The sequence below is a fragment of the Giraffa tippelskirchi genome, chromosome X (genome assembly GCF_054371585.1).
Source record: "Giraffa tippelskirchi isolate mGirTip1 chromosome X, T2T-mGirTip1v1.2.pri, whole genome shotgun sequence".
In the NCBI taxonomy this organism is placed as follows: domain Eukaryota; kingdom Metazoa; phylum Chordata; class Mammalia; order Artiodactyla; family Giraffidae; genus Giraffa; species Giraffa tippelskirchi.
Genome location: NC_137289.1, coordinates 94,240,137 through 94,265,160, shown reverse-complemented (window position 1 = coordinate 94,265,160; position 25,024 = coordinate 94,240,137). Strand labels below are relative to the sequence as shown.

General features: G+C 43.3%; 1 protein-coding gene and 1 pseudogene across 2 annotated transcripts in view; both read left to right on the top strand.

Moving 5' to 3' along the window:
* LOC145535697 (zinc finger protein 510-like) overlaps positions 1–25,024 on the top strand; it is a 25,563-nt gene extending 539 nt beyond the window's left edge. Inside the window, exons 2-4 of the mRNA XM_081564072.1 lie at positions 417–537; positions 807–904; positions 24,545–25,024. Of these exons, the coding sequence (XP_081420198.1) occupies positions 417–537; positions 807–904; positions 24,545–25,024 (699 nt within the window). The remainder of the gene's footprint in view (positions 1–416; positions 538–806; positions 905–24,544) is intronic.
* LOC145535943 (casein kinase I pseudogene) lies at positions 1,494–2,751 on the top strand (annotated as a pseudogene). The gene has a single exon (XR_014075547.1). The product of XR_014075547.1 is annotated as a casein kinase I pseudogene (transcript).

The window sequence follows — 25,024 nt, the reverse complement described above, 5'->3', positions numbered from 1 at the left end:
CTGGAGAATCTCACGGACAGAGGAGCCTGGCGGGCTACAGTTCATGGGGTTACAAAGAGTCGGACCCGACTGAAGCGAATTAGCACACAGCACTGGCCAAGGAACCTAGCGTGTCTGGTACCTACCTGTTTAAAAAATGAATTCTAGGTATTTCCTAAAAGAACTAGAAGATTTAGAAAAGCTAATTTAATCTTAATTTCTGAATAATTCTTTACTGATTGAATTTAACACATGTTGAATACGAGAAATTAATAGCTTTAGCTATTTTTACCCTGCACAGTGTTAGGTATAACTAGGTATTTAATAAGCATAGCATATCATGGCGAAAATCATTCAAGACAACTAACTTCCTAGATCTCTTCCATCCAACCCCCAGTGCTGACCATGTCACCTTGAATGGGACTGTATTGTAACAGGGGTCATTCGAGGACGTCACTGTGGGCTTCAGCAGGGAGGAGTGGCAGCACTTGGCCCCTGTACAGAGGTGCCTGTACCGGGATGTGACACTGGAGACCTACAGCCACCTGTGCGCGGTGGGTAAGTAAGCACAGCTGCCCTGTGCACCTGCCAGGGGCCTCAGAGAGGCTGCTTCCATTCTCAGCTGCTGAATGCTCTGGGGCATCCGAAGTGTGTAATGGTGTCATCCTTGATTTGCCCGAGGTACTTCCGTCCTTTTGCACTTCTTTGAATATTACTCTATTCCCAGGGAAATGGGATCCCTTTCCTGAAGAGCAGATAGAAGTGTGGTTGAAAGGCCCTGAAACCCAATGACCCGGACCCAATCCTGTATCGTGTCCTGTTCACAGGGAACCAAGTTCCCAAACCAGAGGTCATCTTCAAGCTGGAGCAAGGAGAGGGCCCATGGACATTGCAGGAGGAAACCCCACATCACAGCTGCTCAGATGTGTGAGCTGAGGAGATGGGGGACGTGGAGTAGATCTGTTTTTCTAGGAGAGGCTGATGCCTTTGAAAGGCTCTGAAGAGAATCTGGCTTGAAGGTTCTAAGAGCGCCCGTGATTCCTTTCCCAGAGTTCTCTGCGCCACGAAGCGCCCTCCTGGAACTCGGGGCAGTTTGTGTTGGCTGCAGCCGTTGTACCAAGATGGCAGCGTCGGCGGGGTGACGAGGGATCTCGCCTGGCCTGACCGGAGCCGGCGGCCGTGGTGGCAGCGGTATCGCCACCGTAACTTCACGGCTCCCCAGCCCCCGAATTCGCCGCGAAAGCGAGGCCGCGGCTGCCGCCAGAAACAAGTGGCTCAGCCTGCTAAAGGTGAGAACCCCCTTAACAATCTGAGGGCTGGTGAAAAGAAACCTGACAGTAGCGGTGGTCAGGTTCCCCTTGGCCGATTCTGGGCCCTGTAACGCTGAGAAACAGCCAGCGTTTTCTGTTCCTAGCCTGCCTTCACAGCCTTGCTCCGTGGACGAGCCCTACGGGCGTCCATCGTCCCCTTAGAGGTGCTGGGGCTTAACCCTAACGCCATCTTTGTCTCTCAGGATGGCGAGCAGCAGCGGATACAAGGCTGATTTCATTGTCGGAGGGAGATATAAACTGGTACGGCACATCGGCTCTGGCTCTTTCGGGGACGTTTATTTGGCAATTGACCTCACCAACCACGAAGAAGTGGCTGTAAAATTAGAATCACGGAAGGTGAGGCAGCCGCTCTTGATACATGAAAAGGAACTCTACAGCATCCTTGAGGGTGGGGTTGGCATCCCCCAGATACGGTGGTGTGGTCAGGAAACAGTATACAATGTGCTAGTGATGGATCTTCTGGGACCCAGCCTCGAAGACCTCTTCAATTTCTGTTCAAGAAGGTTCACAATGAAAACTATACTGATGCTAGCTAATCAGATGATAAGTAGACTCGAATATGTCCATACGATGAATATGATACATAGAGATATTAAACCAGAAAATTTTGTAATCGGGACTGGGCAGCAGTGGAATAGGTTGTTCCTTATTGATTTTGGTTTGGCCAAGAAGTACAGAGACAGCAGGACAGGGCAACACATACCCTATAGAGACGGTAAACATCTGACTGGAACGCCCGACTTTGTCAGCCTCAACACACATCTTGGGGGTGAACAAAGTCGCCGAGATGACATGGAATCGTTAGGATATCTTTTGATGTATTTTTGTAGAGGCAGCCTGCCATGGCAGGGACTAAAGGCTCCAACAATGAAGCAAAAATGTAAAATGATTAGCAAAATTAAGACGACCACGCCTGCTGAAGTCTTATGTGACGGATTTCCTGTAGCATTTGCCATGTACTTAAAGCACTGTCGTGGGCTGTCCTTTGAGGAAGCCCCAGATTATACGTACCTGAGGCGGCTATTCCGCACTCTTTTCAGGACCCTGAATTACCAACATGACTATGCATTTGATTGGATAGTGTTAAAGCAGAAAGCAGCACAGCAGGCTGCCTCTTCAAGTGGGCAGGGTCAGCAGGCCCAAACCCGGACAGGCAAGCCAAGTGACAAAACCAAAAGTAAAGTGAAAACTTCTCAAGCATGAATCAAGGAACAGAAGACGCAGAGCAGGAGATTGGAGCAGGAAATTAATTTCCCTATAAACGCTTTGGTCAGCAGAGATGTGGTGTCTCCTGAAGGCTCTGTAATTAGTGAAACATGGTATCTGGTTTTCTATATCACTTTTTCAAGTGGAAAAGTTCACTAAATGCTTGACACACACAAATTGGTGGGAAAATTGTGCCTATGCCAGTTTTAATTAAAATCGTTTATTTTGAACTCGACTGCTTTGAGAGATCTCATTTCAGAAGAACAACCCGTACAGTCTTTAAGCACAGTTGCTATGGCTGTAAATGCATTCTGAGGGTTTATCCAACCCTGGGGTTTGCAAGTTGTTCACTTAAAACATTCTTTAAATGGTTGGCTACTTGTTTGCAAGCCAGCTGTTATGGTAGCAATCCAAGATTCCAGTGTTTGATCATATGAAAGACTGTGCCTGCTTACCTGTGCTAGAAATAACAGCATCTTAAGTGAAGGCTTAAGAAAAACTTAGTGACCACTAGATTACCCTTAGGACTGCATTAATTCTCTAATGTTCTTGGTATTTAAGAAAAAGCATATTTGTCACAGAATTTTAGTTAACATCTTACAACTGAACATGGATATATGTTTAGGTAAACTAGTCACTATAAACATCTACATGATCTGGAACTTGTTTTTACTTGGAAACGAGAGCTTTTTGGTTTACAGATTCACTAAAAACTGTAAACTGTTTCTGTAAAAAAATAAAGTCTCTAAACTTTTAGGGTTGCTTAGGCAGAGTTGACAGAAGCCCCTTTAATACTTAAATGCCATGTCCTAGTATGACCCTTGGGAATATCCATTGTCTTCTTTGCTTGGCTTTTTGGCAGGAGAGCTATCTGCCCTTCTCCCCCTACCCCTGTACTCTAGATCACATGCCACGCTACCATCTCAGGCACCTTGCTTTCCTAGTTATTTTTTTCCTTCCCTACTACTTGGTGCTTCTTTTGTCCTGCCCCCCTCCCCACCATAGTTTTTGTCCTTATGTGTTCGGATTTCATGGCTCTGCTTCCTTTCAAAAGAACCAATTCCTGCCCTTGCTCCTGCCAATCCCTTTCCATTTCCTCTCCAGCTTCTCAATGTCATCTAAAACCAACCTCATTTTGTTTTATATATGTCAACTCTGACATCAGATTGTATACTCTTGCTCATCACCCTATACCTCATCCTCAGCTGCTAACTTTGTGGTGTTTCAATTTCTCTTATAATCTGCTACTTTGAATGTTAATTGGATTTGTTATCCATGTGGGGTTCCATTCTGTGAAGTGCTTGTTCTTATTGTTCTATCCATCTGTAACTGTAGATATTTTGCGTTTTCCTTGTTGATGAGTACCTTGTTTTCTTTTTACAAACTTTTTTCCTTCCATTCCCTTTAACTGAAAGGCGCTGTCTCCTGTCCTCTGCTCCTCCCTTGCTTAATGGAATCTTCCATCCATTCTGAACACGTTTTATTTTCCTGTTCTACTGACTCATATAGTGATACCCTTAGTCCTTGCATTATGTCTGTACCTTAGTACCAAAATTTACCTATGTGGAGTGACATTCCTCACTGTGCAGTTCTTTCACTCTAAATATATTATTAACTGGAATCATCATTGCCCAAATCAGATATTGTTCTCCAATATTCTTCACTCTGCAATTCCTCTTTTTTTCTCTTTTTGAAAGTGTTATTTAAATGCCCCCCCCCCTTTTAAGTCCCATCTCTGTCACCACAACACAAGTCCATATTGTATCCTGGTTGAATCATTCTGTTCTTAATGGGATAACTAATTCCATTTTTTGACAAGTTTATTTTAAGTGCTACTGACAGATATCATTACCTAAACCATGACATTTATCTTGTGCTAGCCTTATGAAATAAAATTGCAGTTACTCCCTATTATGTAGCACATGATAATGAAACTTTGCTCTTAATGACAGCAGGCCCCTTATTTCTAACTCAAACTCGTATCTGTATATCTTCCACAACTCATGTTTAACTCCAGTTTTCTTAATGCTTCCTACATAGGAAATTTCTCTCTGTGCCTGGGCTATTGATTATTTAGGGCTCTATTTAGATACAGGCTTCACCTGTTCCATAAAATTGGGCCCTTAATCACTCCAGTATCTAATATATTTTTTTCCTTTTCTCACCCCCACCATCCCATAGAACTCAGAGCAAATAAAAACTTTCCCCCCTCTATTTAATTTTTAATTTAATTGGAAGGAAAAAGTTTGGATAAAGAAAAGAAGGTACTCATCAAGAAGGAAAATGCAAAATATCTACAGTTACAAATGGATAGAACAATAAGAACAAGCACTTCACGGAATGGAACCCCACATGTATAAGAAATCCAATTAACATTCAAAGTAGCAGATTATAAGAGAAATTGAAACACCACAAAGTTAGCAGCTGAGGATGAGGTATAGGGTGATGAGCAAGAGTATACAATCTGATGTCAGAGTTTGTTTGTTTGTAGAGATGACACATTCACAAACTTTGAAATTCAGATGTGTGAAAGAGTAGACACTAAAACATCTCACTCTCACCTCTACGCTCCGGTTCTCTTCCCCGGGGACTACCCATGTTAATCATTTTTTTGCTTTCTTTCCAGAAATATATCTTTAAAGATAATGTTTTTCGATTGTGTGGTACATGATTGTATTCCATCCTATACCTATGAGGAAACTTTAAACAATTAATAATATTTTATCCTTAAATTTTCTAGTGGAAAAATGGAGCAAACAGTTCAAGTACTGACATTAATAGTGTTTTGGAGATGTTTCAGTGGGTTTTTATTTTTAAAGTGTGTCAAAAAGAGTTCGTTAGTAGGAAGGGGGAAATGGCTTGAAAACAAAAAAGAATTCAGCCTTGTGCATTAATCACTCTAGTGAAGGAGACAGCTCTCCCTCAAAAAGCATCAAGGCGGGCAGCATAGATAAAGTCTGCTTTTAACATTCAGAGAAAATTATGTCTCCCTAAAGTTGTGGTGAGACTGTGGACTAATTTTCAGAGCATAGTGCTCTTAACTGGTCTATGAATCACATATGTATTTTGAACTGGCACAAAGGGCAGAAAGAGCCAAATGAATGGAAGACGTGTATGTGAATAATTATTGGAGTGGGGAATAAGCTGGATGTTTTGAGGACACGTTCATGACTCGCGGCTTCCCTCATAGCTTGGTTGTTAAAGAATCCGCCTGCAACACAGGGGACACCGGCTTGATTCCTGGGTCAGGAAGATCCTCTGAAGAACGGATAGGCTACCCACTCCAGTATTTCTGGGCTTCCCTTGTGGCTCAGCTGGTAAAGAGTCTGTCTGCAATGTGGGAGACCTGGGTTCGATCCCTTGGTTTGGAAGATCCCCTGGAGAAGGGAAAGGCAACCCACTCCAGTATTCAAGCCTGGAAAATTCCATGGGACTGTTCAGTCCATGGAGTTGCAAAGAGTTGGACACGACTGAGCGACTTTCACTTTGGCAACTGGCAGAATACAAACTCACATTCATAGCTATGTTTCCAGACTGATGACTCTATTTATGTGCTGATAAGGAAGTCTATGGGCTCAGAATGTTAAAGATAATTATTTTCAGCACAGGCATCAACATTTTACATTGAATAGTGTTAGCTGTAACTAAATATTATTGGCTCTAGTGAATTTTGTACATATATACTAAATGAAGTAGAAAGTTGGAAGAAGTCTCAATCCATGCCTGTGAATCGGGATGCATAAGATCTCTAGAATAAATGAAATGAGGCTTGTGGATAAAAAGAGTACAGCATAGGAGTGAAAGAATAGTGAAGCTTGGCAGGGATAAGACAAAGTTCTAGATTTCACTATTTTAGCCTAACTAAAAGAGGAAAACAGACTGGATTTCATGATCTGATCAGGCTCAATATTTCAAAATTTAGTATAATGGGATAATAGCATAACTTATTCATTCTATTTAATATTAAAACCTATTGTATTTCATCTTCTGTACAAAGCATCAGTGATTTTCCCTTCCAGCTGAGTTGGTACGTTACTTAGGGTAAAGCTGAGCTGCTGGAAGAACTAAATGGGTACTATGTAGGTGCATGTTTAGTCACTCAGTCGTGTCCGACTCTTTGCGACCCCGTGGACTGTAGCCCACCTGGCTCCTCTGTCCATGGGATTTCCCAGGCAGCAATGCTGGAGTGGGTTTCCATTCCCTTCTCCAGGGGATCTTCCGACCCAGGGATGGAACCCGTGTCTCTTGTGTCTCCTGCACTAACAGGTGGATTCTTTATCATCTGAGCCACCAGGGAAGCCCCCAAATGGGTACCAGATAGACTATGTAAGTGGAGACGTGCTGCATTGTTTTAATCTCTCCTGCATATGACCCATGCCATCTTGAGAAAAGTATTTACTTGTTCTGGCCTTTAGTTTCCTTTTTAAATAATGTATAATAGTATCCAGCTCATATGGTTTCTGAGAGAATTAAATGAGTTTATATGTGTGTACCTACTTCTGTGTCACATAGGACAGTGCCTGGCATGTCCTAAAAACTATAAGTACATAGCATAAACAGAGAGCAATAGGAGTGTTCTCTATCATCATCATCCTCATCCTCATCTGCTTTCCCTGTGTCCAACCTGGATCACTTGCATGTAGCTCCTCTATATTTGGCTAACTGTTCTAAGTTTGAATTTTGCCTTCTTTTTCTCCTTTTAATAAAGACACCTGAGACTGAAATCATAGAGTAGATTACCGTAAAAGCTTCATTTCACAATGAGAAACTGGATGAATTCAAGAGGAATTATTCATTGTTTCTTTTTAATTAAAATGATTATTCATTTTAACGGAGAAGGCAATGGCGACCCACTTCAGTACTCTTGCCTGGAGAATCCTAGGGACGGTGGAGCCTGGTGGGTTGCCATCTATGGGGTCACACAGAGTCAGACATGACTGAAGCAAGTTCGCAGCAGCAGCAGCAGCATTCATTTTAAACAAAAACTGTGACAATACAATGACCAGATAAATATAAGGGAAACTAAGATACACCTTTGTGTCATGTTGCTTTCATCAATAAGAACAGATTGAATAAGTATAGAGATTGTGAATGTAAGTACACTGGAATAATAACTTACGTGAGCCCATAGTTAGTTCATAAGAACAACCCCTTAAACATGTGGCAGACCCTACTACAATACACTTAACGACAAGATTACTGTCGATAACACTCTGTCTTTTTCCTTAGGCCGACCCCTTTTCCAGTTTACACCTGTTGTTTGGTATAACCACTATTACTATTCTTAATGGCTGCATTGCACAGCTTGTGAGGTCTTAGTTCCCTGACCAGGGATTGAACCCAGATCCTCAGCAGTGAGACCACAGAGTCCTAATTACTGGACTGCCAGGAAGGAAGTCCCCCACCATAATTATTAACAATGCCCCTTCCCCATTCTAAAGTGCCCTGATTTAGATGATAAAGTACAAGGTTAACTCATCTACACTCCATAAGGAGATCAAACTTGTTTTTGAAATTCAATTATAAGGAAACATTTACCCTGGAAGAATTGGCATATTTTCTACCTGTGACCAATGTAAATCTTGCAAATGACTGCATTTCTTTTCCAGCTGCATCTAATAGGAAGGTAAGAAAGAAACTTATAGCTCAATTTTATTTACTTTGCAGGACTATCAGGCACAACTGTCTACACTCAAGATAGATCTTGGTGCTGACTTTGTTCATTCTCTCTATATCTCCTCTGACCTAAATTTATAGAGTCATAGCTGGACATTTTGCTTCAGGGATTCTTTTTTTTTTTCAAATAAATTTATTTATTTTAGTTGGGGGCTAATTACTTTACAGTATTGTAGTAGTTTTTGCCATACATTGACATGAATCAGCCATGGGTTTACATGTGTTCCCCGTCCTGGACCCCCCTCCCACCTCCCTCCCCATCCCATCCCTCTGGGCCATCCCATTGCCCCAGCCCTGAGTATTTGTCTCATGCAGCAAACATGGAATGGGGTTCTGTTTCACATATGATATTATACATGTTTCCATGCTATTCTCCCAGAACGTCCCACCCTCACCTTCTCCCTCAGAGTCCATAAGACTGTTCTATGCATCTGTGTTCTCTTATTCTGTCTCGCATATAGGGTTATCATTACCATTTTTCAAATTCCATATATATGCATTAGTATACTGTATTGGTGTTTTTCTTTCTGGCTTACTTCACTCTGTATAATGGGCTCCAGTTTCATCCATCTCAATAGAACCGATTCAAATGTATTTTTTTAATGGCTGAGTAATATTCCATTGTGTATATGTACCACAGCTTCCTTATCCAGTCGTCTGCTGATGGACATCTAGGTTGCTTCCATGTCCTGGCTATTGTAAACAGTGCTGCGACGAACATTGGGGTACACGCGTCTCTTTCAATTCTGGTTTCCTCAGTGTGTATGCCCAGCAGTGGGATTGCTGGGTCATATGGCAGTTCTATTCCCAGTTTTTTAAGGAATCTCCACACTGTTCTCCATAGGGGCTGTACTAGTTTGCATTCCCACCAACAGTGTAAGAGGGTTCCCTTTTCTCCACACCCTCTCCAGCATTTATTGCTTGTAGACTTTTGGATAGCAGCCATTCTGACTGGTGTGAAATGGTACCTCATTGTGGTTTTGATTTGCATTTCTCTGATAACGAGTGATGTTGAGCATCTTTTCATGTGTTTGTTAGCCATCTGTATGTCTTCTTTGGAGAAATGTCTGTTTAGTTCTTTTGCCCATTTTTTGATTGGGTCGTTTATTTTTCTGGAATTCAGCTGCAGGAGTTGCTTGTATATTTTTGAGACTAATTGTTTGTCTGTTGCTTCGTTTGCTATTATTTTCTCCCATTCTGAAGGCTGTCTTTTCACCTTGCTTATAGTTTCCTTTGTTGTGCAAAAGCTTTTAATTTTAATTAGGTCCCATTTGTTTAGTTTTGCTTTTATTTCCAATATTCTGGGAGGTGGGTCATGGAGGATCCTGCTGTGATTTATGTCGGAGAGTGTTTTGCCTATGTTTTCCTCTAGGAGTTTTATAGTTTCTGGTCTTACGTTTAGATCTTTAATCCATTTTGAGTTTATTTTTGTGTATGGTGTTAGGAAGTGTTCTAGTTTCATTCTTTTACAAGTGGTTGACCAGTTTTCCCAGCACCACTTGGTAAAGAGATTGTCTTTTCTCCATTGTATATTCTTGCCTCCTTTGTTGAAGATAAGGTGTCCATAGGTGTGTGGGTTTATCTCTGGGCTTTCTGTTTTGTTCCATTGATCTATATTTCTATCTTTGTGCCAGTACCATACTGTCTTGATGACTGTGGCTTTGTAGTAGAGCCTGAAGTCAGGCAGGTTGATTCCTCCAGTTCCATTCTTCTTTCTCAAGATTGCTTTGGCTATGCTTCAGGGATGCTTAAAGGCCCCCTAAAGACACTGGGAAAGCAATGGATGCAAAAAAACAAATACATGAATTAATGATAGCTCATTAAAAACTTGGTTACTTCCTGCTTTTTTGGGAAGGAGCTTGGTCTGTGAAGTCATAAGTGTTGTAGAGATCAGATCCACCCGTCTGAAAACACCCACACTTCAGCTGGGGGTCGCACCCTGTGGGAGACCCAAGGAGCACCATATTTCTATGGCCACAAGCTGTGTATCTGTAACTGATATGATTGTGTGACACTTAGAAAAGGCACGTTTCTCACTGGGACTAAGTGTACCGACTATCCCCTCCTAAGTCGTTAAATATTTTTCCTTACACCCTGATCCAAGACTTCAATTTCTAGAAATCAGTCACGTATATGAAGAAAGATTTAAGTGCATAAATGTAACTACAGTGGTATTAATTGTCAAAACCCAAACTATCCTTCATGCATGTTTACTAACAGTATCAGTACAGTTCATTCGCTCAGTTGTGTCCAAATTTTGCGACCCCAGGGACTGCAGCACGCCAGGCTTCCCTTTCCATCACCAACTGCCGTAGCATGCTAAAACCCATGCCCATCGAGTTGGTGATGCCATCCAACCATCTCATACTCTGTTGTCCCCTTCTCCTACAGCCTTCCATCTTTCCCAGCAACGGGGTCTTTTCTAATGAGTCAGTTACTCACAACAGGTGGCCAAAGTATTGGAGCTTCAGCTGCATCATCAGTCCTTCCAATAATATTCAGGACTCATTTCCTTTCAGATTGACTGGTTGGATCTCCTGGCAGTCCAAGGGACTCGCAAGAGTCTTCTCCAACACCAAAGTTCAAACGCATCAATTCTCTGCCCGTCAGCTCTCTTTATGGTCCAACTCTCACATCCACACATGACTACTGGAAAAACCATAGCTTTGACTAGACGGACCTTTGTGGGCAAAGTAATGTCTCTGATGTTTTTCATGCTCTCTTGGATTGTCATAGCTTCTCTTCCAAGAAGCAAGTGTCTTTGAATTTCATGGCTTCAGTCACCATCTGCAGTGATTTGGAGCCCAAGAAAATAAAGTCTCTCACTGTTTCCATTGTTTCCCCATCTATTTGCCATGAAGTGATGGGACCGGGTGCCATCATCTTCGGTTTTTGAATGTTGAGTTTTAAGCCAGCTTTTTCACTCTCCTTTTCCACTTTCATCACGAGGCTCTTTAGTTTCTCTTTGGTTTCTGCCTTAAGGGTGCTGAAATTTGCACCTGTGAAGTTATTGATATTTCTCCCGGCAATCTTGATTCCAGTTTGTGCTTCATCCAGCCAGGCATTTCCCATGATGTACTCTGCATAGAGGTTAAACAAGCTGGGTGACAGTATACAACCTCGACGTACTCCTTTCCCGATTTGGAACCAGTCTGTTCTACCACGTCCAGTTCTAACTGTTGCTTCTTGACCTGCATACAGATTTCTCAGGAAGCAGGTCAGGTGGTCTGCTATTCCCATCTCTTGAAGAATTTTCCAGTTTGTTGTGATGCACACAGTCAAAGGCTTTAGCATAGTCAATAAAGCAGAAGTGGATGTTTTTCTGGAACTCTCTTGCTTTTTCGATGATTCAACGGATGTTGCAATTTGATCTCTGGTTCGTCTGCCTTTTCTAAAAGCAGCTTGAACATCTGGAAGTTCACGGTCCACGTACAGTTGAAGAAGCCTGGCTTGGAGAATTTTGACCATTACTTCGGTAGCGTGTGAGGTGATTGCAATTGTGCAGTAGTTTGAACATTCTTCGGCATTGCCTTTCTTTGGGATTGGAATGAAAACTTACCTTTGCCAGTCCTGTGGCCACTGCTGAGTTTTCCAAATCTGCTGGCATTTGAGCACAGCACTTTCAGAGCATCATCTTTTAGGATTTGAAATAGTTCTCCTGGAATTCCATCACCTCCACTAGCTTTGTTCATAGTGGTGCTTCCTAAGGCCCACTTGAGTTCACACTCCAGGTTGTCTGGCTCTAGGTGAGTGATCAGACCATCATGGTTATCTGGTTCATGAAGATCTTTTTTGTATAGTTCTCTGTATTCTTGCCACCTCTTCTTAATATCTCCTGCTTCTGTTGGGTCCATAACATTTCTGTCCTTTATTGTGCCCATCTTGGCATGAAATGTTCCCTTGGTGTTTCTAATTTTCCTGAAGAGATCTCTAGTCTTTCCCATTGTGTTGTTTTCCTCTATTTCTTTGCATCGATCACTGAAGAAGGCTTTCTTATCTCTCCTTGCTAGTCTTTGGAACTCTGCATTCAAATGGGTATATCTTTCCTTTCCTCCTTTACCTTTAGCTTCTTTTCTTTTCTCAGCTATTTGTAAGGCCTCCTCAGACTACCATTTTGCCTTTTTGCATTTTTTTTACTTGGGGATGCTCTGGATCAGTGCCTCCTGTACAATGAACCTCTGTCCATAATTCTTCAGGCACTGTGTCCTTTGGATCTAATCCCTTGAGTCTATTTATCACTTCCACTCATAATCGTAAGGGATTTGATTTAGGTCATACCTGAATGGTCTAGCGGTTTTCCCTACTTTCTTCAGTTCAAGTCAGAATTTGGCAATAAGGAGTTCATGATCTGAGCCACAGTCAGCTCCCGGTCTTGTGTTTGCTGACCATATAGAGCTTCTCCATCTTTGGCTGCAGAGAATATAATCAACCTGATTTTGGTATTGACCATCTGGTGATGTCCATGTGTAGAGTCTTCTCTTGTGTTGTTGGAAGAGGGTGTTGCTATGAGCAGTGCGTTTTCTTGGCAAAACCCTGTTAGCCTTTGCCCTGCTTTGTTTTGTCCTTCCAGGCCAAATTTGCCTGTTACTCCAGGTATCTCTTGACTTCCTGCTTTTGCATTCCAGTTGCCTATAATGAAAAGGACATCTGTTTTGCGTGTTAGTTCTAGAAAGTTTTGTAGGTCTTCATAGAACTGTTCAACTTCCGCTTCTTCAGCACTACTGGTTGGGGCATAGACTTGGTTTACTGTGCTACTGAATGGTTTGCCTTGAAACGAGCAGAGATTATTCTGTCATTTTTGAGATTGCACCCAAGTATCAGACTCTTGCACATCAGACTCTTTCACTGACTGTGAGGGCTACTCGATTTCTTCTAAGGGATTCTTGCCCACAGTGTTAGATATAACGGTCATCTGAGTTAAATTCACCCATTCCAGTCTATTTTAGGTCACTGATTCCTAAAATGATTCCTAGATTGACAGTATATTGGTTATAAAAATGATGATACATGCAAAAACTCAATATTATGCAACTGTTAAATTTGCATACAAAAATATTTGCCGACATGGAGAAATGTTTAAGTTAGTGTAAAGAGCAAAAAATGAAGGTAAACAAACAATTCTAATTTTCATATAAACTAAGTGTGCATATATTACTAATATATTAAACACTCAGGAACAGACACACATGCACATACACAGAAAAAATGTCTGAAACCATAAACATCAAAACGTTAATAGAATTGATAGTTAGGTGATAATAGAGTTAGAGGTCATTTTAATTTTCTTCTTTCTACTTAGATTGTGTCACTTCCTGTTACAAAAATGAAACTATTTTTATATAATCATATATATTAATATACATTTTTACACATTTATAAACATATATGAATCTATATAATAATATAAAATACATTTAACTATTTCAAATCCATATAATCAACAAAACTAAAGTAATGCAGTTTTATAACACATACTGTCTTACTGAGCTCCTGTGACAACCAGCCTGTCCCCGAAGTTGACAGCAGACTCGGGAGTGTCAGAAGAAGGGAGCTGTGGGGCAATGTCTGGCTCCCTCATTCTCCTCTGTTTGCAAAATTTCAAGGGGAACTTTTAGTGGGAAAGCTGGTCTTGGCTGGAGTGTGGGGAGGGTGGAGGACACAGTCAGGAGACCTGGCTCCAGTTCATTACAGTCACAACCCCAGGGACCTGGGCAACTCATGTACCTTCTCAGGCCACTTTATTCATCTTTGAGAAGAAGAGGAAGAACTAGAAGGGCCCTAGAGACTGTGTTCACCCTACTACCTGGCCATCCTCTAGGTTCCAAAAAAAAAAAAAGGAATTTTCTGCCCTAGATCAGGGTAGAGGGGAAATTAGCAAATCCCCAAGGATCAGGAAAACAGAAGTTCGGGTGGTGATCAGCTGAGCCTTTGCCACAGAGCCAGTGGGGCGTGCTGGACATCAGGGGGCAATGTCTCCCAGGCTGGGGCTGGTGGTCACCCTACCTGAACATTGCTGCCTGCAGACACCCTGGACCTCCCCCTCTCCCCGGCTCTGGGGCTCACCCTTCATCCCACCTTTCCTCCATCAACTACATCACATTTTTCACTGAAACAGGCAGGGCTCTGGATGTGGGACACCAGCCACGTGGTACTCACGCTCAGCAGTGGGATGGTGATTCATCTCAGGGGCAGCAAGTCTGGAATCTGCCCCTCCTGTGACACACTTGCTCTGCCCTGAGGCCCTGCTGATCAATATCAGGTACCTCATTTAATTTTCACTGTAACCTTGCCAGCTACATGACAATGATGATCATTAAAACCATTTGGCAGCAGAAGCTGTTGAAGCACAATGAGGCTAAGTCAGTTATCCCAAGGTCACACTACTAGCAAGTAGAAAGACCAGGAAATACTGAAGCCAAGGTCAGCCGACTCCAAAGTCAGTCTGTGATTCTGAACCCCATACCGGGTCGGCTCCCAATAAACAATACTCCTATTATCCATCGTCTTCAAGATGCTCTGGCTGAAGGAGGACATCTTGTGGGCATAAACTGAGCTTCTGCATATTTCTGTGCACATCCACAGCAACCTGCTTGAATTTCCCTTTTCTGACAGAGGCCAAAACTCAAACTCATCCTCCCTCCTTTCTTAGACCCTGGAAACCAGGTGTGCACCAAGTCCCCCTGTGACTGACCAACTCAAAAATGTTGGTCTCTGCTCACCTCACGTCCCTGGCACTATACCCCTGATTCCTCTCGCTGCCAATCACTCACTGACCAGCAGAATCCACCCATGGATGGACTACAGGGACTGCCAGAGGACACTTCAAAGTCACTTGAATGGCCAGGCTCCTCATATTACTAATCCACAGTGATGACTATGACAACACTGAATAATAACCAACACAAGTGCAGCAGTGCCCCATCCCACGCAGGTTTCCAATTATCTGTCTCCCCAGACTACCAATTAATGACCCACGTAGTTTTGAAAACTGCCTCATGGAGCAGCCAAACACTGAACTTTCCTGATGGATGCTATGGTTTTCATTTCAGAAACCCACCTAGTATCTTTCACAAAATCACTGACCCTCCAGTCCCTACCTGTCTGTCTCCACATCCCCATAAACTGAGTTGTCGAAAACAACACATACTGATTATCGCATAGTTTCTGTGGGTCAAGATCCTAGGCACGGCGTAGCTCGATTGTCTGTTTCAGGGTCTCTCGTGTGGCTGCCATCAAGGTCTCAGCAGGGCTTGGGGCCTCATCCGAAGGCTCACCTGGGGAAGGATGTTCTTCCAAGCTCATTTATGTGGTTGTTTGCAGGATCCAGTTCATCTGGGCTGTTGGACTGAGAGCCTCAGTTTCATACTATTCGTCAAAGGCAATCCTGAGTTCCCTGCTATCTAGGCCTCCCCAACACGGCAAGTTGGTTCACTAAGTCCACAAGGAAGAGAGTCTGTTAGCAAGACACAAGCTACAATCTCTTGTAAGCAAATCACGAAGGTGGCATCTCCTCAGTGTTAAAGGTATGCTACTGCTTAGAAGTGAGTCACACAAATGGAGGGAATTACACAAAGTCTTGACTACCAGGAGTCTGGGATCACTGGGAGCCATCTTAGAAGCCACTTCTCATAGGCCATCAATAAAGAAGGACTCTTGGATACCTATATGTGTATGGCTGAGTCCCTTTGTTTGCCACCTGAAACTATCACAACATTGTTAATCTGCTACACTCCAATACAAAAATAAAAAGTGTACTTAAAAAGAAGGACTCTAGTGCAGAGATCCTATACCCACTCCCAAGAAAACACTCCTTAAAGCAAAAGAACAACAGGTTCAGACACTAAATAATTTGAAGACTCTTCCACCAGTTTACTCTATTTGATGAAAACACTAAAGGAAGTATTCTAAATAAATGAATACGGAATGAGAAGATAGATCTCAAAATAAGAGAGCAAAACAATGGTTAGCAATAACTGTTGTGGTAAAACATTTGCACATTCATATAGCTAGAGTTAAATTATGGTAAATAAAGTGATTGGGACCTTGAGGTACAAATACTAAGTAAGTTTTCTTGAAGCAGAATTGACTTACCCTAAGAAAAATACAGTCTTCCAAAGAGCAGTTTAAATATTGCTAGAAAAACCCCAAAATAATACTGTTCATCTTCCTGAGGCAAATACGGGTGATAAATATCCTTCTCTACAAGGAAAGGCTGATTATATTCTGATCAAATAATAGAGAACACATAAATCATGCCTGTTAGAAGTGACCCAATATATAATTGTACAATTAGTAAACATAAAAAGCATTAATGCGGTAAGGGGGAGGGACAAAAATGAACAGAAGCATCAAAGTATTAGGAAGAAGGAAAGAAAAACGTTGCATTTAGGAAACAGTAAAATTGATAATAAGGATGGTATAATAGAAAAGACAAGATTATCGTACTTACACGTATTTAAATGGACTAAAGCCGAAGACACAAGTGTGCGATGAGAGCAACAAATGCATACAGTTGAAAAGAAGCATACCTTAAACAGTGAGAAAAATAAGGTTTAGGCAAAGATACACAAGGTTGTGCATGCTCAGTTGCTCAGTCGTGTCTGACTCGTTGCAAGTCCTGGACTGTAGCCCCCAGGCTCTTCTGTCCATGGAATTTTTCAGGCAGGAATACTGGAGTGGAGTGCCACTTCCTACTCCAGGGGATCTTCCCGACCCAGGGATAGAACCCATCTCTCCTGCATTGCGGGTGGATTCTTTACCACTGAGTCACCTGGGAAACCCACACACAAGGTTAGTGGCTGCAAAATAAAAGAAGCAGTGATGATGTGCTTGGCAAAGTAAATTCAAGGTCAAAAGGACTCAACAAGCAAAACAGAGAAAACCTATAGTGGTGTTGTGCAAAAGAGCCTAAGATTGTGCAAAACTTTAGGGTTTCCCACCTCTACCTGCCAAAAACACAACTACAAAGAGAAATTTGTCTTAAAATATTACAACATTTATTCTATCTTTTGATAACAGAAGAGTTGGAACAGACAAAAAGACAAAAGTCAGAGTAAAGAAGCAGTAACTGTCAAACTAGATAGAAAAGTCCTAATGAGTAATCTGAACCTAACAGAAAATATGTTTTCTTACATCCATGAAAAGTCTTACAAAACTCACTTGAGTAATCTGGGCCACAAAGAAAATCTTGAGTCATATTTTGAGTATTCATATTCCACATGCTACATTCTCTCATCACAGTAAAAGCATAATTACAAATATAGAAAGGAAAGATAGCCAAAACTGCTTAAGCAGTTAGAAACTAAGAAACATTCCTCAAAAGGTAGAATCAGAGTGAGAAATCAATTCTGAAGTTGCACTTTTCAGACCAGAGTTTATGAGGTACAGCTGCATTAGAAAAACGTGTGTAGTTTCAAATCCTTTACTACTATAATAGACTGGAAAACAAAAAATAATAAAGTTAGGAATTCAATTCAAGAAAGAACAAAATGAAGCAAACACATACAAATGAAACACAAAACAAACAATCAAGGTGGCAATTAATCAAATGAAAGTTTACATAAATAAATATAAACTTAGGGAGTATAAATAAAACTAACATCTAATCTTATAATTATTTAAAGGGATTAGCTCCTGGAAAATATGATCAAGAAAGAAAAAAAATACAATACTGGGAATAAAAAAAGGAGATATGGCACCAGATAGGGAGTGCATTAGATAACTAATATACTAGTGATGGTGGAATACGAGGTGTAAGTCTAGAGCAACATCCCGAAATATTTAGATGAAATATCTGAGTCCATGCAGAAGAAACAATAGTGAAAATTACTTGCCCCCCCAAAATCTCTGAGGGTCAAGTGAATATAAAAAGAACAGGAAGAGTAGTTGAAGTCTCTCATTGGAGGCATACCAGTCCCCACAGGCAGCGTTACTGGACACACCTCCACTGGCCTGGCAGGGCCTGGCAAAGGCAGATGTGGCAGAGGTCCCAATCCTCTTCTGGCAACCCTACAGGCATTAGGTAGACAGAGTCAGCTGGAAAGAGTAGACCCAGAGCAGGGTAGTGGGAAGAGGAGAACAAGACAGGATCAGAGGTCTGGGAGTGGGGGTGTGCATAGACCAGGACTCTACTGACAGGGGCCAAGGCTGACAGAAGGGCTGGGATCTCATGGTATGGTGAGGGGTGGAACAAGATGGGCAGGGGCAAGGGCACGATCGCATTGACACCTTGAACTCTCCTCAGTGTCCCAAAACGGAATCATCACCTTTTCCCTCCATTGCAACATTTTTCCAGCACCTCTGGCCTGGGGAATGCCAAGAATTATACAGAAGTTGGTCAAAGTGCACTGATCAGGTGACAATGACAGACCTGATGGCCTGGGACGGGGGACTCAGGGTCACTGGTACCCACTTTGTAGCCTCACCTCTCCCTTGACAGAAAAGGACAAACTGAGCTGAGTGTGCAGCACTTCTCAGCCAACTCCAAATGAGCCTGCCACCCAAGTAAAGCTGCACTGTGACCCACCACCATCGGAGGTGTGGAATTGAGTTTGTGGGCACAGAGACTGGATTAGGGGCCACCAGGAGATATTAAAATGTCTTGCTAATCTCAAGTTTCTAAACAAAACTCTGGCCAGTGGGAGATGAGCACAGGGCAGACCCTTTGGCCCCGCCCAGATTCAGGAAAGAGAGAGACGGGGGATAAGAGAAAGGACAGAAATGGGGAAATTTTAAAGACCAGTCCACCTTAAGGAGGCGTAGAGACAGGATACTAAATGGGGAACAGAGAAGCACAGAGAAACTTTGAGATGCCCTGAGAAAGACATGGTTATAGGAACAGGTGTGTGAGAAATTTGTAGTGTCTCCCTTGGACCAGGTATCGGGCATAGGACCTCAGTTGAGCAGAGCTCAGCTGTCTATTCTGGAGCGAAGGTCAGTGGTGAGTGGATCATGCTGGATTGCTTGGTGAAGCATCAGGGCCGGCAACCCTGTCCGATTCATCATGGCTGTGCGCTCCTTGTGTTCCTGCTCAACCAGCTCGTGCAACTGCGGGGGGTAAGTGTAAGAAGGGGCTTCTAGGATCCCATGCTGCCCCTCAGCCACACTCAGCCTCGTAACCTACCACACAAACATGCTCTAGGTCCACCTCGGCACACCTCAGCTTCTCCCAGCAATAGTGGAGGTTGCAAAGGCATTTGGGGAGATGACAGAAATCATCAGTGACCTCAAAGACATTGTGCACTAGTGGACAACCACACACCTGATCATCTGGAGCCTGAGGGCAGAAAGAATAATGATGAGGTATGGAGAGGGGTGGCTATGGAGGGTGATCAGGCAGGTAAAATGAGAGGAAGAGGGGGATTGGAGGGCAGTCGGGCAGAAGGAGAGGGGCGGGAAGTGACCTAGCGGGAAGGAAGAGAGGAATTCAGTGATTACTAGGTAAAGAAGAAGGGGGCAAAGCGGGTATGATCAAGCACGGAGGATGGAGGAAGAAGCTAAGCTAGGATGTAGGAAAGGGTGTGATGGGTAGGATGGATGGAAGAGTAGAAAGAGATCAAACAGGAAGGAGAAGAAGGATGGAGGGGAAGTCTGACAGGGAGAAGTAGATGAATGTGAGTGACAGCCGCCCAGTCATGTCCAAGTCTTTGCGACCCCATGGACCCATGGAATTCTCTAGGCCAGAATACTGCAGTGGGTAGCCTTTGTCTTCTCCAGGGGATCTTCCCAAACCAGGAATTGAACCCGGGTCTTCCGCATTTCAGGCGGATTCTTTACTAGCTGGACCACAGTAGGTGAATGGAGGTTGGTAAAACATAGAGGAGGTGAGGAATGGGGTCAGGAGTGTGGAGGGATGAGGGCTGATCAAGCAAAGAAGAAGGGATTTTGGAGATGAGAAGCAGGGAGAAGGTGACTGGACAAGTGAGGCAGCAAGAATAAAAACATAAATGAAGGGAAGTCCGAAATTCAAAAGAGAGGAATTGAGGGTGGCTTTTCAGGGATGGTTGGGGTGGAATGTTGGGCAGGGGCTAGGAAAAGAAAGTAGATGGGCAAGCAAGGAGACAGGAGGAACAGGAGATGGTTTTACTGAGCAGGAGAGGAATGGAGGCTAGACAGGCAGAAAGAGAGAGACAGGCAGAAAGAGAAATGTTTGGGGGGGTGTGGTCAGGCAAGGAGCTTATCAATAAAGAAACAGCAACCAGGCAGAGAGAAAAGTGAGACTAGAAGATGCCTGAGCAGTAGGGCGGGGGAGTGTAGGGGAGGTCAGGAAGAGAGGAGGGGACCCACCGAGATTGGTCAGTAGGTATGAAAGCAGTCAGGCAGAGGGAAGAAGGAATAGGAGGCAATTCAAGCATGGAGAACCAGAAGAAGAAGGTGGTCAGGTAGGGAGAAGGGGGGAAATGGAAGGTCATGAAATAGAGAAGGAAAAGTCTCACCTTGGGGTCCACTGAGGGCTTGGGACCTCTTACTCTGTGGGTTGTAAACATCGTAGAAGAGCCTTGTGGCTCTGGGGAGAGATTGAAAGTGAGGTGCTAAAGATGAAGAGGAGGGTGGTTTCACCCTGAACCCAGGCCACACTTTCTCCCAATCCCACCCAAGTGGGCTTCCCTGGTGGCTCCTCACACAAACCCTGCCGCCCAATTCACCCACTTTTGCCTCTGAGCCCACCCACATCCTGCCCTTGATCTTGCCCACCCTGCTCCTGCTCCTGTCCACATCATGCCTTGGAAGCTTCAGCTTCATCATCAGTCCTTCCAATGAATATTCAGGGATGATTTCCTTCAAGATTCACTGGTTTGATCTCCTTGTAGACCAAGGGACTCTCAAGAGTCTTCTGCAGCATGAATATTTACCAGAAAAGGCAAGCATAGATTAGCCTCAGGGAAAGTTATTGAAACCTGTAGTTCACTGGGTTCCACCTCCAAGGTTCCCTCAATCAGTTGACTTTGAGACTTTTCCCTAGTATTCCCTGGCTGAGGGTTTCGTCCTGGGCTTTCCTGATTCCCTTGTTCCTGCAGATTCTGCATTCTCAGGAGTCTCTTTCTCCAGTCCCTCATCCAGTGTCTTGGCATACTGTAATAATGACATACAGTTTTCCCACCTAACTTGGCTCCCTTCACGTGTTGTCCAGAGTAGGGGTTCTTCCCTTAGAAAATAGCTGTAACCAAGTGGCTAACGCAGTGATGTTTAACTGCTTCTTTTCTCCTTCCTTTTTCTCTAGCATGCCCCCAAATTGAGCAGCTGCTGCTAAGTTTTATGCAATCGTCTGTTCTAGGTTGAAACAAACGTTGCTAGGACTAGTGGGTGATTTTGAACTGCCTCTGGATCCAGGCCGGTAAGTTGTGGGGTGATTTCTCCCAGCTCACTTTTCGTAGAAGGACTTCAAGTATGGCCATGTGCAGGCCTCTCAGTGGGTCCCTCAAGTCATTAGTTCTTCCATGGTTGTGGGAGGTGGCATATAGTCTGAGTCTTTTGGCCACCTTTCCCCCTGATATGCTGGGTTGCTTTTCGGTCCTGACATGCCTGCTCCATCAACCAACCACAGCCTGCTGCTTGCACAATTCTGTGCAGCTACCAGGGCACATCCCGATGTTTGGGGCTGTAAATTGAAAACACACTGCCAGGTACTTGTGCAAACTTCTGTGGGTCTTTCCTGGGCCCACAAAAAGAATCCCTCAGTGAATAATGTAGGGAAGTTGAACAGCATGTAGATTTGTACTGTTTCAAGTCTGGGTAGCCACTTAATGGCATCAGTTTCATTGGCAAAGTGGTTAGGGAAGGCTAACTGTCTTGTCATTGAGTCAGGAAAAATGTAGAATTAGATGACTCTTGGGTTTCCTTTCCCATATTGTATTTTTCAGCCTAGCACCATTTTTGCTGGTCTATTCCAAGTGACAAATCCCCATCCTGTAGCCACCATGGGAGGTGGGGTGGGGACACCGTCTTTTATTAAAGTTCCCACTTACTCCTTAACAGTATTGCTTTCTCATCTCGGCTTTTCTAGCTATTTAGTTTGTAGATAAGAAAATACTCTTGAAGGCTGGGATCTAGGCTAAGCCCGAAATGGAGTCAGAGCTGGGGCATGAGACTCACACACCTCACATAGGGCCGATAATTCATTACTGTCTCCTTGTCCTTCTTTGCAGGGAAATCTATTTAACTGCCCATCTTGAAGATCATAGTTTTGCCTTCACTAGAAGTCTGATCGAGGTGTGAAGATAAAGAGATGCTATGGAAAGGGACCAAAATGAGGGGAGACAGCAGAGAAAGGAGGAGGAGGATTTGCAGAAAGAGAAAGTGACTTTAATTCTCCCACTTCCTCTTCCATTTTCCTACATCTTCCCAAATAGTGTTTAACCTTCTTCCTAGGATGATACTCATCCTGTAAACACAAGTAATTCCTTTGCTGGGGATGAAAGTGCAAGTGTTTGTCGATCAGTCGTGTCCACCTCTTTGCAACACCATGGACAGTAGCCTGCCAGGCTCCTCTGTCCGTGGGATTCTCCAGGCAAGAATACTGGAGTGGGTTGCCATTCCCTTCTCCAGGGGATCTTCCTGACCCAGGGATTGAACCCACGTATCCTGTGTTGCTAGCAGATTCTTTACCGTCTGAGCCACCAGGGAAACCTGGGCAAGAGGTTCTTCTAAAAACCACCGCATGTGTTAATTCATCCAAATTAATGGAAGCATCCTCAGGCCAATATAAGCCTGCATTTTCCTTTCAAATGGATTCCCTTCCAAATGTCATCTAGAGCTCTAGTGGCCATTCAAGAGAGAAGATCTGCAGGCAACATCTGGGCTTCCCGTCTTTCCCACCATTAAAGCTGATGGTGACCCTGATGGATTTTTAGGTCCTGTATTATGCATGCTTACTCAAAAAGAAAATCTAGAATCTGGACAGTGAGATCCATGCAGGTAGTATTGGAAAAGAGCAAAGAGCTAAGGGGGAGGCATTTTATAATTCATCTTCACTGGTCTGCTCAGTTCGGGAAATTTCAGGCCATCCCAGCCTCATCAGCAAACTGGGAAAATTAAAAATACAGTCTCCTGAAAACGCAGGAGATCTTCTCCACAAATGGAGAATAGAGACAGAATGATTTCATTACTGAGTATTAAACCAGACTGTGCTTGGCATCATGCGCAATCTGCTAATCAGACTGCAAAGGTAGCAAGAAATCAACCTTTTGCTTAACTGAGCATACACAGTCCAGTACCTGAATGTTCTTAAGAAGAACGACAACTAGTGGTCCTGCAAGAGGACCTGAGACCACCATTTTCTCTACATTCTCTTGTAGTTCATCCTAAGCTCAGCTGGTCATGGTAGTGGCATCTGTGCCAGTTAATTGTCTTTATCCGAAGGCAGAGTCAGACTTCTCCTGTCTCTTATGACAAGCAGGTATCAAGGAAAGATAAGCAAGCCTTCCTAAGTGATCAATGCAAAGAAACAGAGGGAAACAATAGAAAGGGAAAGACTAGAGATGCCTTCAAGAACATTAGAGATACCAAGGGTACATTTCATGCAAAATTGCGCACAATAAAGACAGGAATGGCATGGACCTAACAGAAGCAGAAGATATTAAGAAGGGGTGGCAAGAGTACACAGAAGAACTACACAAAACAGATGTTAATGACCCAGATAACCACGATGGTGTGATCACTCACCTAGAGTCAGATATCCTGGAAGTCAAGATATCCTGAAGTCAGATATCCTGAAGTCAAGTGGGTCTTAGGAAGCATCATTATGAACAAAGTTAGTGGAGGTGATGGAATTCCAGCTGAGCTATTTCAAATCCTAAAAGATGATGCTGTGAAAGTGCTGCGCTCAAATGCCAGCAAATCTGGAAAACTCAGCAGTGGCCAGAGGACTGGCAAAGGTCAGTTTTCATTCCAATCCCAAAGAAAGGCAATGGCAAAGAATGTTCAAACTACCACACAATTGTACTCATCTCAAACACTAGCAAATTAATGCTCAAAATTCTCCAAGCTAGGCTTCAACAGTACGTGAGCCGAGAACTTCCAGATGTTCAAGCTGCTTTTAGAAAAGGCAGAGGAACCAGAGATCAAATCGCCAACATCCGTTGGATCATAAAACAAGCAAGAGAATTCCAGAAAAACATGCATTTCTGCTTTATTGACTATGCTAAAGCCATTGACTGTGTGGATCTCAACAAACTATGGAAAATTCTTCACGAGATGGGAATACCACACCACCTAAGCTGCCTCCTGAGAAACCTGTATGCAGGTCAAGAAGCAACAGTTAGAACTGGACATGGAAGAACAGACTGGTTCGAAATTGGGAAAGGATACGTCAAGGCTGTATACTGTCACTCTGCTTATTTAACCTCTATGCAGAGTACCTCATGGGAAATGCCTGGCTGCATGAAGCACAAACTGGAATCAAGATTGCCGGGAGAAATATCAATAACTTCACATGCACAAATTACACCACTCTTAAGGCAGAAACCAAAAAGAAACTAAAGAGCCTCGTGACGAAAGTGGAAAAGGAGAGTGAAAAAGCTGGCTTAAAACTCAACATTCAAAAAACAAAGATGATGGCATCCTGTCCCATCACTTCATGGCAAATAGATGGGGAAACAGTGGAAACAGTGAGAGACTTTATTTTCTTGGGCTCCAGAATCACTGCAGATTGTGACTGCAGCCACAAAATGCAAAGATGCTTGCTCCTTGGAAGAAAAGCTATGACAATCCAAGAGAGTGTGATAAAAATCAGAGACATTACTTTGCCCACAAAGGTCCGTCTAGTCAAAGCTGTGGTTTTTCCAGTAGTCATGTATGGATGTGAGAGTTGGACCATAAAGAGAGCTGACGGGTAG